Raw genomic sequence first — 20,506 nt, 5'->3', positions numbered from 1 at the left:
TTCCTACGGTGGTCTCATTGTTTCACCTGAACCAGATCATTGAACTTCCCATCATCTTTACACAACCTAACCAGGTTGCAAAACAGGTTCTCCATACTTAGATGTAAAGCAAGCACTCGTATTTTGTAGAGAGTACTAAACCTTTCAGAAAGATGCAACAAGTCTTTGGTTTTTTTTTTTCCATGGCTCGTAAACGGAGACCTCTGTATAAGTCAGGTATAGCCACATGGATAGTCAATTGTATCCCAAACTGCTAAAAGAGCCTTTCCTATTCCTCCAAGAGCACACTCTACACGAAAAAGGGGGCTTCTATGGCTTTCCTGGGAAACATTCCCATAGCTGACATCTGTAAAGCAGCAACATGGTCCACACCACACACCTTGACAAAACATTATTGTGAGGATGGGATGTCCCACCAACAAGCCAACAATGGACAGGCAGTACTCCCTACACTTCTTCAATTCATTGCAACACCCACAGGCTAGCTGACACGTTTTTGGAAGGATTGCTTTACAGTCAATGCACAGCCTGTGTATCCACAGTCACACTTGCCTCGAACAGAAAATTATACTTACACTGTAAGCATCTGTTTGTGGCATTTAGTGCTGTAGATTATCATGCTCCCACTCTCCTCCCATAACACCTCTGGCTATCATATTTCCTAGTTGTGAGGAGGTGGACGAGGTACCTGCTTGGCGATGCCTTGCCATCCGCCTCACACTAACATACAGGATGTCTGTCTTCTCTCTCTGTAGGATATAGGGTATGACCCCTTTAGGCAGCGCTACCTAGGAGAGGAAGGGGCGGAGTCCCAAAAGGACCTTTTGATCCGCAAACTCTATGTTTGAGGGGTGAAACCGCAAGAAGGAGGAAAGGCACAGGGGGAGGCACGTTCAACCTGGAGGATGCCACCAGGCGAGGATGTTGGTATTAGATACAAATCACAAAATATTAAGAAAATGAATTTATCTGAATCTCAATCAAAAGCTCTATTAAGGTTGAAGCAATCTAAAAGTATAGTCATCAGACAGTCTGACAAAGGAGGTAATGTGGTTGTTTTGGAATATTTGTCAGAAGGGGTAAGACAGCTAAGTGACAAAAACTGTTATATGCAGTCCAATAGAGAATTAATGAACAATATTTTGAGATGCTCTCTGATTGGAAGGATATGGGTTTGATAGTATAAGAAATGTATTTATTATTGAAATGTGATCATCTGAAGATTCCCATACTATGGGGGGTCATTACAACATTGGTAGTAAAAGCCGCATACTGCCGTGCAGAAGACCGCCAACACACCGCCGCGGCAGCGGAATTCCGCCACGGTCATTATGACCCAAAGGCTGGAATCCGCCAAAATCCAGACACCCACACAAGTCCGTCACACCAAAGGTCAGTGATAAACTGTTGATAACAAATCCTCCACCGTCATGCCAACAGGAATACGCCCACACTATCACGACCCACGAATCCACGCAGTGGTCTTTCAACCACGGTATTCCATTGGCGGTACACACCGCAGCGCTCAAAATACACACACATATACAAAACACATCCACATTGGACAATTCGAAATACACACACCTGATACACATACACACACCACTCCCACACACCCAATACAATATAAAACACACACCCACATCACCCACAAATCCTTACTACCAAAATTGTGAAAGAAAGCCAGAGAGAGACACCATCAGAAAGAACAATAGCATCCACAGACACTCAACACCATCACCCACATAGCATCCACGCACCTCACACAACACACCTCTAAAATCACCCCACACATCACAACACACACCACCCCACACATCACCCACACCACCCCATGGCACGGCAAAGACACCCCAGGTTCTCTGAAGAGGAGCTCAGGGTCATGGTGGAGGAAATCATCTGGGTAGAGCCACAGCTATTTGGATCACAGGTGCTGCACACCTCCATAGCTAGGAAGATGGAGCTATGGCGAAGAATCGTGGACAGGGTCAATGCAGTGGGACAGCACCCAAGAAACAGGGATGACATCAGGAAGAGGTGGAATGACCCACGGGGGAAGGTGCGTTCCGTGGTCTCAAGACACCACATCGCAGTACAGAGGACTGGCAGCGGACCCCCATCACCTCCCCCACAACTAACAACATGGGAGGAGCAGGTCTTGGCTATTCTGCATCCTGAGGGCCACGCAGGAGTAGCTGGAGGAATGGACTCTGGTAAGTCAAATCATTACTATGACATACCCCACCCTACCTGCATGCCATCACATACCCCCACCCTCGTCCTCACCCCCATCTCTCCTACTCCTCACATATGTCCCAATATCACAAACCACCCATCCCAACACCAAGCCCTGCGTGCAACACCAAAGCATGGACGCCCATCACCAATGCATGGCCACTGCAGATACCCATACACCCCCCTAAACCATCATCACACAAGGTCCTACACAGGAATGCAAGCACTGGGGTACACGGTCACCCACACATTGCACACCATGGCACATACAGATGCAATAATCATGCCTTTACACCCCTGCAGGACCCCTACCCAACGTCACCGGACAGGAGGGTCCAGACATGTCCACTCCACCCACAGAAGAGGCCCACAGTGATTACAGCAGCTCTGTCCAACTGGATCTAGATGCCCTGCCCATCTGGGACCTCGGGACAGTCCGTTCCACTCTGACTGGCACAAGCCACTACAGAGCTTGCCCCCTCTGGAAACACTAGCACAGCACCCACCCAGCGGGCCCATACCTCTGTCCCCAGGACACGTCAAGCAGCAGTGTGTCCACCACTACAGGGAACCCAGGATAACCCACCACTCCAACAACACCAGGGACCTGGGGGCAGTGGTAGTGGGCATAAGGTTCAGGGGACAAAGGCCCAGGAACACAGGGGAACTGGGAGGGCTGCTGTGTGATAGGGGGAGGGCAGGCCCAGGGAACCCACTCTCCACAAGGCCCTCTCCAACACCATGGGAGCCTACCACCATTCCCAGGAGACAATGGCAACAGTACTGGCCAAGTTTCAGGAGACCCAGCGGCTGCAGGAGGAACAGTATTTGGGCTTCAGGGAGGAACTCAGATCCATCAATTCCACCCTGTGCACCATTGTAGGGGTGCTGAAGGAACTCCTCTACACCAGGAGGGACACTGTGGCACAACAAGGAGCCCCTGATACTAGCCTGGACAATGAACTGCCCATCACCTCTACCGGAGCTAGTGGACAGGAGGCACGGCCACAGGACCACGACACCAGCACCCCACCCCCTGCAGATGGAGAGCCACCCCGCAAGCGGTCCCTGAGATCCAGGACAAAGACAGAGAACAATGCCAAGACCCCCGCCAAGAAATGAGACCACCCTGATTGTCATCCTTTTGTCCCACCTTGTTACCCTGTCCATCCTTAAACTGTCCCAGCTCCACTTCCTATGCCCCTTTGGACAATGCAACTGTGAGACTAATAGACTGGACTCTGCCATGGACATACCTCTACCATCACCCCTCACCATTTTACAACCCCCTCCAATATTGAGCTCTTAAATAAACACCCTTAAAGCACAAAACAATCAGGAGTCTGTCTGTGATTTTGAAATAGTGTATTAGCAATTACAGTGGCAAAATGCTCTTTCAAATGTAATGTCAACATACCTATGTCACACAGCTCTAGTCCATGAGGAAGCAAAGCAGATGTCACACAGTGGGACCCACATCTGTGAAATCGGGAAAGTGACAACTCAGTGACCATACACTGGGTGAAAATGATAGACAGTAGAGAGGTAGAGGATTAAATTAAGATGTAGCAGGCAGTGTTGTCTTCTTACCTGTGTCTCACTTGAAGTATTGTTGGATCACCGTGTTCCTGTTGTCGATGTCCTCTTCTTCTGCTTCCTCGTCTTCACTGTCCACAGGGTCCACAGCTGCCACAACACCTCCATCTGGACCATCCTCCTGCAGAAAAGGCACCTGCCGTCGCAAAGCCAAGTTGTGAAGCATACAGCAGGCCACGATGATCTGGCACACCTTCTTTGGTGAGTAGAATAGGGAACCACCTGTCATATGGAGGCACCGGAACCTAACCTTCAGGAGGCCGAAGGTCCGCTCTATAATCCTCCTAGTTCGCCCATGGGCCTCTTTGTAGCGTTCCTCTGCCCTTGTCCTGGGATTCCTCACTGGGGTCTGTAGCCATGACAGGTTGGGGTAACCAGAGTCACCTGCAAATGGCGAGGGCCAACTGTTGGACACACTGACTCATAGGAACATCCACAGACCCAGACAACTATTCCCATTGATTTGGGTCCAGGTGCTCACCTAATAGCCACACCCGGTGCCTCTGGAGTTGCCCCATCACATAAGGGATGCTGCTATTCCGCAGGATGTAAGCGTCATGCACTGAGCCAGGGAATTTTGCATTAACATGGGAGATGTACTGGTCTGCCAAACACACCATCTGCACATTCATCGAATGGTAACTCTTCCGGTTTCTATACACCTGTTCACTCCTGCGTGGGGGAACCAAGGCCACATGTGTCCCATCAATGGCACCTATGATGTTGGGCATATGTCCCAGGGCATAGAAGTCACCTTTCACTGTAGGCAAATCTTCCACCTGAGGGAAAACGATGTAGCTCCGCATGTGTTTCAGCAGGGCAGACAACACGTTGGAAAACATATGCTGGGACATCCCTGATGCTATGGCCACTGTTGTTTGAAATGACCCACTTGCTAGGAAATGGAGTACTGACAGCACCTGCACTTGAGGGGGGATTCCTGTGGGATGGCGGATAGCTGACATCAGGTCTGGCTCCAACTGGGCACACAGTTCCTGGATTGTGGCACGATCAAGCCTGTAGGTGATGATCACATGTCTTTTCTCCATTGTTGATAGGTCCACCAGCGGTCTGTACACCGGAGGATGCCGCCATCTCCTCACATGCCCCAGCGGACGGTGCCTATGGAGGAGAACAGCGAGCAGAGAGTCAACCATCTCTGAGGTACGTAAACACAGCTTACTCTGAAAATATTCATAAATCTAAATTTACCTGTATGAGTTGTTAGGCAAGGCCTAGGTATGTGTGACGCAGTCAAAAATAATGTCATGTGGGCCCCTGAAATGGTGGCTGCCTGACCTGTAAAGTGGGACAGGGGGATATGAGGTAACTGCGCTGGCTTTGTACACTGTCGCGGTAGGCGGTCAAAGACCGCGGCGCAATTCTGCATTGGTTAACTTGGGGCCCTATGGGTCCCAGGAGCCAATGATGATGTACGCTGGCGGTGACGTTACGCACCGCCGCAGACGTGACCGCTATTTTCTCTCTGTTCAGTCACTCGATACATGATATTCGACAGGAGAGGACCTACACTGCAAGTGCTGCTGTGACCTCAGTCTGGAAGAGACAATGGCTCAAGTGTCTGGTGAAAGAGCCCCTGCCTTCAGTACGGAGGAGCTGGAGAAACTTGTGGATGGGGTCCTCCCCCAGTACACGCTACTCTAGGGTCCTCCAGACAAACAGGTAAAAACACTATGAGCATGCTGTATGGGCAATGCCTGTGTGGAGTGGAGTGGATGAAAGATAGGGGGGGGTGAGAATGAGGCGTGCATGAAATGACGGTGAGTGCATGTGTGTCATGGCAAGGGATTGGATGCGGGCCAATGAATGTGACGGTGCAGTTGGTAATTACTGTAGGTCAGCGCCCACCAGAAGAAGGACATCTGGCGTGCCATCGCCAAGGAAGTCCGGACCCTGGGGGTCTACCACAGACAGAGCACCCACTGCCGGAAAAGATGGGAGGACATTCGCCGCTGGAGCAAGAAGACGGCGGAGGCCCAGCTGGGGATGGCCTCCCAACGTGGGAGGGGTGCCCGTCGCACCATGACGCCCCTGATGTTCAGGATCCTGGCGGTGCCCTATCCGGAGTTGGATGGATGCTTGAGGGCATCACAGCAGCCACAAGGGGGTGAGTACACTCTCATTCTGCTGATTCAGCGTGCATTTTAGGTGTCTGGGTGGGGGAGGTGGGCTGTGGGTTCCCCTAGGCCAGGGCAAGTTTGGTAGTTAAGTTCCGTACTTCAGGCAGGCCCTGTGGCACCCCACCCCACCTGTGTACAGTGCCAACTACATTAGTCCGGCTCCTGTGACATCCATGTGTGCAGAAATCACCCATAGCCTTGTAAGCCATGTCCCAGGGATTGAATAGTGGACCCCAAGTGCGCGGCGTAGTGCAGGGGGCTTCTGTGTCTGTGGTGTCCGCCAACGGTAGCGGTATTGCATGCACTGAACATGTCTTTCTTCTGTCTCCCCCCCCCCTTTTTGTGGTCTTCCTGTACTTGTGTGCATTAGCATCATCAGGCGGAGGAGCAGTGGCACCGGAGCAGGAGGGAGCTGCATCCCACATAGCCCTGGAGGGTGAAACTACGGACTCCGAATTCCCCAGTGGGATGGAGGGCGAGGGGAGCTCCACGGCGGGGACAGGTGCTGACACCAGCGAGACGGACTCCTCCTCTGATGGGAGCTCCCTTGCGGTGGTGGCCCCATCTCTGCCCCCCGCATCTGCAGGTACAGCCGCCCTCCCAGTACCGCCCTCCCAGCAGCCCCTCAGCCTTTGCCCCGTGCCCGCTCACCCAGGAGGGTGGGCATTACCTTCGCCCCAGGCTCCTCAGGCCCTGCCCCTGTCACCCCTGCTGCCCTCACACTCACACCTGCATGCACTACATCCTCAGCCACTACGTCCATCACCAGCACACCCACCACCACACCCCGATCACGTGCATTCACCACCTCCACTACCATTCACACATCCCCTGTGTCCTCTGCCAGTGTGTCTGTGAGGCCACCTCCCAAGGTACACAAACGCAGCCACACACCCACCCAACAGCCATCCACCTCACGACAGCCTCCAGCCCATGCACCTTCACCCAAAGTCACCAAAAGTACACCGCCGACAACCACTACCTCTTCCTCCACCCCCAAACCCCCTTCAGCTACCCGTCCCAGTGTTCCTAAGAAACCTTTCCTGTCCAGCCTTGACCTCTTTCCCTCACCTCCCCCACCCCATCAGTCACCTAGGGCCCGACTCTCCAGGTCCCAACCTAGCAACTCAGCCACAACATCGGCGGGCCCAGTGGTGCCATAGTCACCGGATTATGGAGTGCAGCAGGCAGCAGGGCAGGCAGTGTGGCAAGGAGCCAGAGCACGGACAGTCCCCCACCTGTCAAGCATAAAAAGTTGGACAGTGCCCGGCGGGAGAGGGGAAAGAAACCAGCCACCAAACCCACTCACAGGGGTCCAGTTGGGAGTGTGGAGACAGCTGCAACACCATCCAAGGGCGGAAAGGGGCACAGTAAAAGCGGCAAGTCTGGGAAGATCAGCACAGCCGACAAGACCGCCAGCAGCCCCGCTGCCCAGGAAGCAACCGCCAGCAGCAGCTGAACCGCTGCCCAGGACACCGCCGCCAGCAGCTGAACCGTTGCCCAGGACACTGCCGCCAGCAGCCCCGCAGGGCAGAACAAGACCGCCAGCAGCTGAACCGCTGCCCAGGACACCGCTGCCACAAGCACCGCTGCCCAGGACTCCGCCGCCATAAGCAGCGCTGCCAAGGACACCTCCACAAGCACCGCTGCCCAGGACACCACCGCCAACAGCCCCGCAGGCCAGTCAGCGCAAATGATTCCGACGTTACTGAGTCCGCCACGGGCAGGATGAAGCACTCTGGGCACCAGGCCCCCTCCAGAACCAGTGGAGAGATACATCCACTACCTCTGTCCTTGGAAGGATAAAGCACCCTGGGCACAGGGTCCCCTCCAGAACCAGTGCAGACTGTTATCCACTTGAGAGACTGTGGCTTTGCACTCCCCAGGATTGAACAGTGGGCAAACCACCCACTGTAGAGACTTGAGAGACTGTGGCTTTGCACTCCCCAGGATTGAACAGTGGGCAAACCACCCACTGTAGAGACTTGAGAGACTGTGGCTTTGCACTCCCCAGGATACATCAATGGGCATGGAGCTCCCTCGTGGATCTGGCGTCGTGCACTCAACCGGCTGAGGTGCCCCCCTTTCCCTTCCCCCTGGGGTGCCTGTTTTACTTCTATCTGATGCCCCTGCAGTGTTCTCTCCGTTTTGATCGGGTATTGAGTGTGGGCCTCACGCATGCCTTTTGGGCCCAGTGATCCACAGACTATGATGGTGGAATCCCTTGGACTTGTGTTCTTGGTGTATATAATTGTTCATAGTGTAAATGTGTATATATGTAAATATTTTTTATTACTGTATTTTAATATATTACAATAATTCAACTCATTTCCTTTTGTCCTTGCATTCTTCTGGGGGGGGGGTTGAGGGGTATAACTGTGATGTATCAACATGTACTTGTGTGTGTGTTGTAGTGGGTGAGAGTGGGGGTGGAGGTTTTGCGTGTTGCGTGTGTGTGTCACTGTTTTTTCCCTCCCCCCTCCCCTATGTCGTAGGTGCAGTACTCACTGTGGTCTTCACCGCCGGCGTTTGTGCTCCTGGTAGAGGAGCAGGAAGATAAAGGCTGGCAGAATTTGGAGCTCCGGTTCCATGGCATCCTGGTTCCTCGTGGGGTGTGTAGTGGTGAGCGTTTTCACTTTGAAGTCCTGTTTCCGCCGTGTTTTTGTTCGCGCTGAATCTGCCCCGGAAAAGGTGGTGGATTGGTGGGTTGTAATTCTGTGGGCGGTACATTGTCCTCCGCCTGTCTGTTGGCGGTTACCCCTGCGGTGTTTGTACCGCCGTGGCGGTCGGAGTGTTAAAGTGGCTGTCTATGTTGGCGGTTTCTGCCACGGTCGTAATTCCATTTGTTTTACCGCCGGCCTGTTGGCGGTTTTACCGCCGCTTTAACACCGACCGCCAGGGTTGTAATGACCACCTATATCTTTTACCCAAGGTACATAAAGATAAATCCAATCCACCGGGTGGGTAGACCAATTGTATCAGCTATGGGTTCCCTTTTGGAGAACACTTCTAAATATATTGATTATTTTCTTCGCCTATTTGTGGAGATAATGCCTTCATATGTGAAAGGTACTACGCATTTCTTGAAAATTATGGACAATAGACAATGGGAAGATGAATATCTATTGCTGACATTGGATGTGGCTAGTCTTTATACTAGTATTGATCATGATCTGGGCCTGAAGGCAATCAGACATTATATGCAAGCAATATCCATTTCATTACTGTTAAATACAGAGATGTTATGTGATATGATAAGCTATTGTGTAAGGAATAATTTGTTTCTGTTAGACAATCAGGTTTACAGGCAATTGTAGGGAACTGCTATAGGTACATGCTTAGCCCCCAGCTACGCAAATTTGTTTTTGGGATGGTGGGAAGAGCAGATCTCTACTGAGTTCAAGGAGTTTGATGAAAAAGTGATTATGTGGTGTAGCTATATTGATGCTATCTTTGTGATTTGGAGAGGGGATGTACCCTGAGTTTTGTTAAGAGTATAAATCAGAATAATTATAACTTAAAGTTTGCTGAACAGCCTAGAAAAAAAAATATTGAGTTTCCGGACGTTGAAGTGGTGGTTAAGAATGGTTGACTTGGGGAACTATTGAGAGCAAGACGGATTTGTAGTGACGAGGAAGACTATCAAGAAGAATGCAAAGTTATGTGTTAAAGGATTAAGGAAAGAGGATATGATATGAGGACTATTACACAGGCAAAGCAAAAGGTAGACCAGACCTGTAGGGAAAATCTATTATTTAAGATTTGTCCCAAAGAAGAAAAAATGGAAACAATTAGATTTCTTACGACTTATAGTAATCAATCCTACAGCGTTGGAGAAATTTTGAATAGAATTTGGCACATTTTACAGACAGACTCTATGCTAAGCAAATTTATACAAGACTCACCTCAGATCACTTTAAAAAAGAACAGGTCTTTAAGAGAGGATTTATGTCATAACTTTGTAACTTGTGATCAAGAATACAGGACTTTGTTTCCATCAGGTTTTTACTGTTGTATGCATTGCAAAACATGCAGGAACAGCAAAAATTGTAAAAAAAATAGAAGTGACAATTATCCAGAAGGAACATGTTATAAAAAAATGTTTTATTTGCCATTCAACATACTGTGTATATTGTCTAATATGCCCCTGTCAGAAGATATATATGGGCAGCACAATTCATAGTGCCAAGAAGAGGGTATGAGAACACAGAAGAGCGATTAGAAATTATGACAAAAACTATCCAGAGGCAAGACACTTTTATGACAAACATTTTGGTAATGCAAATTTACTTCGGTTTACAGTGATTGACCAGGTGAAAATAAATTGTCAAGGAGGAGATAGAGAACGAGAGCTAAGGATTTTGGAATCCAAATATATAATCAAATTTGACACAATTGATCCTTTAGGGTTAAACTCCAGCAAAGAAATGTGTATACATTAAGGATAGAAGTACAAGATTCATGACTACACGAGCCTCTATGTCATGATTATTGCATGATATTTTTAAATATCTTTTAATTTAATTTTATTTCTTTAATTTTCAGTTAGTGTGGTATTTGGAGATTTCACAATTGTTTTTTTATCAATCACTTAGTATTAATCGGACCTATTCCGAATTAGGAGAAAGAAATTTAGACAATACAAAGTAATTGCACTTTAGATGAAAAAACTGGGAATTCATTTATGTAATTTGATATTTGGTGTGGAAGTGTATTTAATTTTTTTTAGGTATTCTGCTATATATTGAAATGTGCATTATTGATTTTACGTTTTGCCCACTGGGGCATAATATGATATTTCTGGAAGTCAGTTTTGAATTTTGGCATATACGCAGGTACCATTTGTATTTATAGAAGTAGAGATAATAGGGCCGATGAATGTGTGGGCTCACTTATTTGATTATATAAATTAATTAGAAACATATATACAATATAATAGAATCATAGAATCATGACACAATAACTGTATATGTTGATATCTCACAACTAAGTGTAATATATGAATATATATAAATATATATATATATATATATATTGAGAGTTGATATTAATGAATGGAGATATATGTTGATATTCTGTTTTATATTAGGCATCTGAGAAGAACATGTATATATGCAATGTTTTATATGGAAAAATAGAATGCTATGACATATATAATGACAAACTCTACACCATTCCAAGATGGCCACCAATGTGAATGTGCTAAGACTGAAATCTAGATATGTGTTCGTCTTTTATGTTTAATGCTTTTTATGCTGTGTTTTCACATACACACTCCATCCGTGATAAAGGCTACGGCCGAAAAGCGTTGGAGGGGAGTAATTTTTCCAAATAAATCTTTATTCATTGTCAGCAACTTGGAGGTGTCCCAGCTTTTCCTTCAATTTAGAGGAAAAAATAACTGCATATTTGGGAATTCCGGACCCTGCCTGGGACCGCAGCGCTATAGCTTCTGCATTCCGGTTTTCATTTTGAAATATATATATATATATATATATATATATATATATATATACACATATATATATATATATATATATATATATATATATATATACACACACACATATATATATATATATATATATATATATATATATATATATACTTATATATATATATATATAAAATATTAAAATATTATTAATATTATATATTAATATTGTTGTATTATTTAACAGATAGATATAGAGCTCAAGCACTGATAGGTATAGAGTTGCTTTACTATCTATCTATATAAATATATATATATATGTGTGTTTATATACATACATATATATATATAACCTGCAAAAACCAAAGGTTAAATTGATGTTATACTTAGTTGAAAATTTCAGTGCCACCATAATGTTACAAGCTCAAAAAAAGCACTACAATTCACCAGTTATAGTTACCACGCCCCACCATGCACAGGCTTATCATCAAAAATGGAATTTCAGTTGTTACAGTGATGTTATGAATGATGTCATACAACAACTCATACGTGATGCAATATTGGAGGTAATTACTAGTGTATGGCTAGGGTGTGTATTATAGTTACCTTAAGGCACGAGTTATAGTTACTAGAGACAACTATACCTGGTGAATTTCAGTAGTTTTTGGAGTTTCAAATATTACATTGGCTCTGGAATTTTCAACTAACCATAATGTCACTTTAGCCTTCTTGTTTTTATAAAGTAAAAATAATATTTTATTACCATACATAAAGACCCTTCCCCCCCCCCCACACACATGGCTTTAATTGGACCCTATTTCGTGGGGCCAAATACATTAACATTAGGGGTGGGGGCATGTATCCCTCCTCATCCCCCATCTACAGTGGGCCCCGCCGACCCAGTCTCCTGGGGCAAATTATTGTTTTGTTATGCTCTGATTTGGCTATTCCCATTTTTGGTAGATTATTTTGTTGGAGGAACAGCTAGCGTTCATCTTATCCCAAAGGGGCCTGTACCTGAATCTAATAGGGCAAGAGTGACTCTATGGGGTGTGTTAAGCACTGTTTTTATGCATGTCCAGATTCAAACCATACACTCCTCTAGTAGCACGAGTATGACTTGCATTGTTCACTTGCACATGATGCACTTGTTTCAAGGGTGCAAAATGTGTCCACAACTCTGTTCATATCTGTATACTATTCTACTATTTTTCTTTTATCCTGGTGCCTGCATATCAATCAGCAAAATTCCACTATGAGGTTTAGGTTTCATCTATCTAGTTGATATCGAGTATTCTTATTCTCTTGGTGAGGATTAGGAATTATATGTTAGGTCCTGGTGAATGACCACTAGATCCCTGTGACTATATGGGCGAGAAACGTGTTAACCATTGGTTCTGTAGAGTAGGGAATACCCGCACACAGTCTTTCCATAAATACAGCAACAGTTGAGGTGTTAGGTATACACTTTTTCACTTCATATTGAACCAGACCATCACACTCTGTTGTTTTCTTTTTTTCTGTTTTTAATCTTGACATTGGTGTCAGGTTGTAGTAAAGACTGTCTTTTTGACACCCGTAGTCACTTTTGACACACTTGTACCAGTTCCTCACACACCCACTAAACTTTGGCAATCTCTTTAAAGAGATCTCCCGCAAAGAGATTTTTTTAGGAGGGCCTATCAGGCATTGCAGTACCAGCTTGAGCAGGGGCATGGCCCGATGATGAACTGTGTCTCCTAATGGTGAGTGGGTGCTATTGTTCCTAAAAAAACAAGTGCTTGTGGGGACCGAAGACTCACACCCTAATCGGTAGAGCGGGCCATATAGTTCAGAACAGTGGACCTCGGTTTGTAGATTAGGATTCTCAAAGTTACAGGGCAGTCAAAAAATGCCTTTTCAATGGAAAGTGTGTCTGAACCAAAGTTGTAAAGTGGTGACTGCCACTGTTAAATTATATATATACATTTATGTGTGCTTGTCTTAGCAGAGAAGAGTCATACTGTCCGTCATTTAATTTTCAGATAAACTGCTGTGACCTGTGTACTGTGATATTGTGTATGCAACTGAAAAAGATGAGGACCTAATCAGTAAATATTTTTTATATTGCTTGTTTTTTTTAGCTTTTTTGAAATGTTTGACAATATATCCGAGCTTGGCAAGGGTGGATATGGATGTGTTTTCAAAGCAAGACACAAAGTTGACTGCAAGTACTATGCTGTGAAAAAAGTAAAACTACATAAGGGGTAAGTGTCAAGTAGAAAGAATCTTTGTTCTAGTTTGTTTAGTTAAACCAATTTGTATAGTACTTCTGCAAAACCTGGTAATGTGCATAGGACAAAAATGCTGTGGAGTGAGGGAAAAACATCTAAGTGACTGATTCTCATTGTTATTCACCATTTTCTGATTTAAACAAAGAATACAGTGTTAAAACCACCTCCCTAGAGACCTCAGGGACCGCACAAAATCTCCAAAATATATCACTCTTTGGTCATCAATAGCACCCATACACTCACAGCACTCTGGCAAACTTGGGAGGTGGACTTAGACACCCTAGACAAAGATGACTGGTCGGAAGCGGTGCAGGCGCCCTGAGAGGTGGCCATTTCGGCACAGCTCCGCCTTATCCAACTCAAATACCTTCACAGGGCTTACTACACGAGACATCAGCTATGGTGCATGGGGGTGGTGGGTTCACCTGTTTGTCACCGCTGACAATCAGGGGGAGGACACATTTATACATACACTATGGGGTTGCCTCGCCCTGGATCATTACTGGAAGGGAGTCACTAACTGCCTAGGGAAGATGCTCTTGTGGACCATTCCTTTAGACTCTAGACTAATTATACTACATACCACCGATGGGCTCGGCGCCAGTAGATACAAACGGGCATCCTCTTCCTGGGCTTCACTCTTGCTAAGAGGGACATAGCACAGGCTTGGAAATCGGATAGCACACCATCTATAAAGGTATGGAACTGGGGTGTGGACCATTGCATAGGGCTCGAAATGGCGGGCTCCCAGACAATGAGTTGCCCACATAAACACCCCAAAATCTGGCAGAGGTGGGCCCACTATAGGGGCATAGTGCTGGAACCTGTTCATAATCCTCACACCTGTTTGGAAGAAGAGATCGGAAATTATAGTGCTATATGATATGATCAGGACAATCTACTCTCTACCATACAGTTGGGGGAATTCGGGGAACGAGTGAGAGGGCGGAGGGTGAGTGGTTGTTTGTACCTGATTTATGTTAATGGTTAGAGTTTCCTACTGCAAAATGCTTCTGTAGCTTGTCGGACAGCTGGCCTGCCTGGGTGGAAAATTTAATAAAATCTGTTATAAAAAAAACTTCCAAAATTATTGGCGGCAAAGTAGCACTAATATATAATGCAACTTTACTGCTTTGGTGTTCCTTCAAATTTCGTAATGAAAGCATTGGTGCTGTGATTTTGGGGATTGATATCTCCATCCATCTATAGGCACATCAACCTTCTATTCCTTCTGAAGACATAAAATTCACAGTCTGACGCCTTGCTCTCTCCCCATCAACAAAAGCAACACAGTTTTGTCTACTCACTTAAATACATAACAGCTTCCTAAAACCTAAATGAATTCTGTAGTCGGCTTCATCCTTGGCACCAGAATTATCTCAATAGATAAACTCAACATTTCTGCAGGTACTAAAGAAGCCAAGAAATAAAGCAGTGAATAGCTTGAAAAACTTCAAGGCAAAACATTTATTGTACTCATTTGAGCTTTTTCTTTCTGGGCTTTTCCTTCTGACATCACATCAAAGTCTACCCAGCTTCCATTTTGTCTCTCATCTTCTCTTCAGATCATCCTTTCTCTGGCAAGCACGCTGAGCTTTGCATTCATAAAATGTTACTGTTCATTATCTAACTCACATCACGTGATTTACTTCTCATGCAGATTAATTGTTCCTGTGGCCATGTTCGCACTATACAAATACCCTTTGTACATTTAAATAAACTAACTTGTTTGCCCTACAATATCCTAATTTTCACAAAATGCTACAGTTCAAAAGAAAGACCCTTGCCTGGACGTAACCCATATATCCCTGCAATAAATTAAACTCATCTATTTTGATATCCTAGCCCACATTGAGGCAACTCAATTCATTTCACTTGGTTACAAATTTTTCTTGCTGAAGTTTTTATAGACAGTTTGTGAAATGCACAGATTACTCCCTGACTTTGTTCGAAAATAAGGAATTACAATAAATTTTAGGGAAGTATTGGTGGACAACAGAATCCCCTTCTAACTACATAGGTAGGTCAGTTATATACCCCCACAATCTCCTTGGGTCGTTACTGGGTTCCAGTTATTTAGACAGCATTTGGTGGTATCAGAATGACTGGCAACTTATTGATTTTTGCAGTGCAGTAAATCCTTCTGAAATAATTTTAGTATATTATGTTTTTATCATATATACGTTGGTACTGCTACATCCGTGTAAAACAGGAAGACATTTTCCTAAATCTGTATCTTCACTCAGTGCCAAAATGTTGATGCATCCACCCATCCTTTATGTATGTTTAATAGCCAAAACTTTAACAGTCCAATACTATATGAAGCCATCAATTCTAATGTGTATAATTGCATCACTTATTCATATATTTCATTAGGAAGGCGGTGTCGGAGGTACTTACTCTTGCAGATCTTAATCATCCAAATGTTGTTCGCTATTACACCTCCTGGGAAGAACGGGCCACATTTTATGCTGATTTGAGTGAAACAGCTACTAACTCGAGGTACGTTTATACATCACTGTCAAAATGTATTTATAACAATTAAAAAGAGCATTATTACTTTACAGGCATCCTGGCGCTGAAGGCCTGTGTGTAGACAAGGTCCATACTGGTATCAAGGGAGCGGAATCAATGATCATTGAGTTATACAGGGAAGAGCCAGGATTTTAAGGATTTTCTGAAGTGTTTTAGGTCTGTTGCAAATCTTGGAGTGGCTTGTAGATTATTCCAAAGCTGAGCCACTCTGACCGTAAATGCTTGACTGCCCTGTCTCTTTCTACAGAATTTTGCAATGAGGTTTGCTGTTGCTGAACCTGGCATGTATCTTTTTAATCTTTTTGTAGGGGCAGAGGAGCCTTACCCTGAAGTGCTTTGAAAACTATGCACAAAGATCTAGAGGCTATCCTCTGATTTATCGGGAGCCAATGGAGTTCCTTCATAGTGCTAGAGGCAGAAGATCTGGAAAAGGTTTTTGTCTTCCTTAATGTATTTTGTAATTGAGTTAACATGATTTAGGTTGTTGCAGGACTCTTCCAGATGCCCCACCGAGTTCAAATCCTCCATGCCGAGCAAGGAAAGGAAAACCATGTAATTATTTTCGAGGTACTTCTCTGGTTTGTCTTCATGGCTTCATACAATGAAGGTTTTTTTTCCTTGGGAATGAGGCAAATAGAGTGATTTTTCAGAAAATGTACCCCAGAATCAGGTACTTAAAAATGTGACCACCTGATTATCCCCGCAATTAGTAACTTCTCTACTGCAGTTTAAGGTGTGCTTTAATTATCTGGTATGAGTGGCTTATTCAGACCACTGCATTAGTTATTTTTGATGGCAGATTCATCCAGGTATTCATAAATAGCCATTTTAAGGACTTCCATTGGTGACTTGTGCTCATCTAAGAAGTTCAATGTCACACGCAGTATGTTTTAGTTATGTGTTCATTTACTTTGAATGATTGTAGCTATGTATTTTACCAGATAATTCTGTTAATACCGGCGTCTAACTTATAAAAAAAGTTATGTATGTAGGTGTTAGTTATGTTTGTAGGAATGTGTTAATAAAGGGTATAATAATTTAGGGAGGATTGTCATCTTGATATAATTGACATTGCCAAGCAAAGATAGTGGCAGCTTTTGGTTATGATGCAAACATTGTTGAATTGCAAACCATAGTGAGTTGTAGTTCAAGCAAAGGGTGTCTTCAAGCTTCTTTGGAATTATTTTTCCTAAATGCTTTGAATTTTCCATCTGATAAGCAGTCCAGCGGTGCACCTAATTAATGCCCCTTGACATGATCACGGATTTGTTGACATGTACCTTGTAGCCTGCTAGTAAAACATACTTTGTTAAGATAACTGAAACAGCATGTGAACTGTGGCATCCGTACCATCCTTGTCATCTGTAACGTTTGTAGGGGTTCTGGCATCAGCAATCCACATGCTATCAGAGTCTCTGAGGTGGCCGCCATAATGAAACATATGTGGAAAACAGCATGAAAAGAACTAGCGAAGTAAGATCGCAGATGTCTTCTGATGCTACTGTCCCCTTTCCGTGCCGTTGCACATGCCTATCTACATTGTCGAGTGTGCAAATGCTCTGCTATCACACTAGTTAACTTGCCTTTGTAGGTTACAAGCAATTCTTTCTCAAGATCTGCAAGTTTCTTCCAAACTTTTTCAGTTGCCTCCTTGAGCCTCGCCTGTCAGGAGTCGCAACATAGTTCTTTCTTGTCCAGAAGTTTGGTGAGGAACCGTATGGGACACAGAGTTAGTGGGGATTTTTCTGGCACTGGTGCATTTTTGTTTGTAGTGTACCGAAATGATATTTTCTATTGTTCGGCTCCTCTATGGTAGTTGATTTACTGTGTTTTTCTGTGCATCATATCTCCCTGTGACTTTCATACCCATTGAGCAGCTCTTCACTGGTGCTACCTTTAGATCAAGATTGTGATGAGTTCAGGGACATTTTAAGGATTTTAGGGGCCCTGAGCCAAATGTATTTTGGGGGCCCCTGTTTAGAACAACTTTGAATTTATTATCCGAGTTTTGGTCTTTCATGCGCTCTTTCGCTGGGCCACTGATGGTGCCCTGGCACACTTGTCCAAATTCTAAATATGTTTACATCTAATATTCAGGGATAGTGACGTGTGTTTTCTATATTGTAAGACAGCAGCGGCTCGCTAGTATTACTGAAAATAGTCTCTGTTATACCCTACCATTTCTCATATGTGAGGTGCTGTTTTGACCTAAAAGAAACTTTCATATATAAATATGTTGCATGAAACCAACACAATATTACGCTGCAAAATATCTGTAAAAGACTCACACATCACCCCTATTAAAAAAATTAAAGGAAAATGATATTTAAAACACCCTGTTTAAGAATTATTAAAGGTCATTAGGGAAAGACTCTCTGCAGCTGGCACTGTCAGCCCCCCACCTCGAAAGGCTGGGCTCCTGGGCCATAGCACACTTCCCCAATGCCTTAAAACGTCTCTGCATGAGGTTGGCATTAACTGTGAAAATATGTAATTTTACTCATTTTGATCATAACAGTATGACAGTTTGCCGCGGTGCCCAATTAGAAGTGTATCCGGCAGCTACTCAGTTACCAGTTATTTCAGACATAAAGGAAGAATTAAAAGCTATCAGGGATAAGAAGGGATTCCTGTTACATCAAATACATTAGTTATAAAAATGATTTGAATCTGCACAGTAACTGATTCCTGCCCAAGATAACTCAGCTCCTGTCTGTCTCTAACACTTAAGCTGTGCTAAAGTGCATAGACTAGGGCACCGTCAAATTGGTCCAGCACCACATATGAAAACCATTGTTTCCATCATTTTTGGACCAGTGGTACCTACATTACTTGCAACGACTTTAATATTCCACTACAGAATTTATAAACAAATGGCTAGAGTGTAGATCAAATCAAATTTCAGGACAAGCGGCTCAAACAGCACAGTTCCTAAAGTTCAGCTGAGCTCTTCGAAGTACGTAAATGTTATTCTTCTTGGTAGTACATGTAGTATGTTTACAAGTTGTCGAGGTTCATTTCCTGAATGTGACACATTAAGGCTTAGCTTAAAAGCCACCTGTTTGACTCTTTTATGGCAAGCAGGCTTTGAGCTTTGTCAGTACTGAAATTGCAGCCATGGAAACTATGCATCATTTACAATCTAATTGCCTATTATTTTGCTCTCTTGGCTATCCATGTATCACCTTAGGGACTTATGGTGGTCACTGCAAAATATGAGTCACAACAAACAGATTCACTCTTGTTAAGCATGAGAAAGCAAGCAGCATTAGAAGTCAAAACTAGTCTAGTTGCCGGGTGATAGGGAAGGCAGAAAAGGATAACGTCGAAAAGAGTTAGAGAAGAACTCTAAGATAGGTTGTCTGTTGGTGTAGCTAAGGTATAAAACACATGAACTAGTAATATGAGAAGTGTAATATTACCTTAAAGACATGAGGCAATTAGCATTCTTGAAAAGGTCAAAGATGGGGGTTGTTTAAGAAAGGATTGTCCATCAGTACCTACTGGAAGCATCAGTATAGTTTGGAAGGAAATTGAGGAAGTGCGCTGGAAATATCTGTTTATACTGTAGACTTTCCCTCATGAGTTGCAGTTCTTAAAAAATATTTAGTTACAAGAGGTTAGGTTGTAGTTCGATATTAATATTATCCGTATTCCGTTCCTTACTTGCATTCTGTAAAGTGAATATTGATTGGGTAGAAAGCTATTGGTTGCCCCCTGGTTGAGAACGGTCTGTCCATAAGCTTGGACCTTGTTCAATCCATCTGTTTTGGAAGATAGAGGTGGCAATGTTACAATGTGGGTGCTGCGGTCATGGCATCTGGTGTGAAACACATAATGACGTGTTACTGATGCATGTTATATTGGCAGTTAGGTGCGAATGCTAGTTGTAAACAGTCAGCATAGTTCGTGTTTTGTTTGAAGCAACATAAAGTATGCCATATTGGGTGGTGAAAACGCAACCAGAGACACATACATACAAAATGTAGAAATATGCTTGTCTTCTTTAGTTACAGAACCACATGAGACCATATTGTTTTGTATAGATAGTTGCCTCACTATTTACACCTGTCACAATCTTTAGGTATATAGTTTAACTTGGCACTGACAAAATATTGCATATGTCTGTTTCAGAGTACTACTGTTTAGTTATGTGCATACCAATTGTGCAAAATCTGTCGGACCGATTTCACAACAGGTCTGTTCCAAGATGCTGTTACGTAACTTGTGTCTTTATTTGTGGTAGAATGTATTGGGCTGTAATAGGTTGCATAAACCTCACATGAGAAACC

The 20,506-nt window shown here is 44.3% G+C and overlaps 1 protein-coding gene across 1 annotated transcript in view; it reads left to right on the top strand.

The window, feature by feature from the left end:
* The window catches only part of EIF2AK2 (eukaryotic translation initiation factor 2 alpha kinase 2), a 294,290-nt gene that overhangs the window by 180,425 nt on the left and 93,359 nt on the right, over positions 1 to 20,506 (top strand). The window contains exons 8-9 of the mRNA XM_069234526.1: positions 13,530 to 13,652; positions 16,056 to 16,181. Coding sequence (XP_069090627.1) covers positions 13,530 to 13,652; positions 16,056 to 16,181 — 249 coding nt within the window. The remainder of the gene's footprint in view (positions 1 to 13,529; positions 13,653 to 16,055; positions 16,182 to 20,506) is intronic.

Source organism: Pleurodeles waltl, chromosome 5, assembly GCF_031143425.1.
Source record: "Pleurodeles waltl isolate 20211129_DDA chromosome 5, aPleWal1.hap1.20221129, whole genome shotgun sequence".
Classification (NCBI taxonomy): Eukaryota; Metazoa; Chordata; class Amphibia; order Caudata; family Salamandridae; genus Pleurodeles; species Pleurodeles waltl.
The sequence above is the reverse complement of the archived record's forward strand: the minus strand, read 5'-3'. Positions and strand labels throughout refer to the sequence as shown.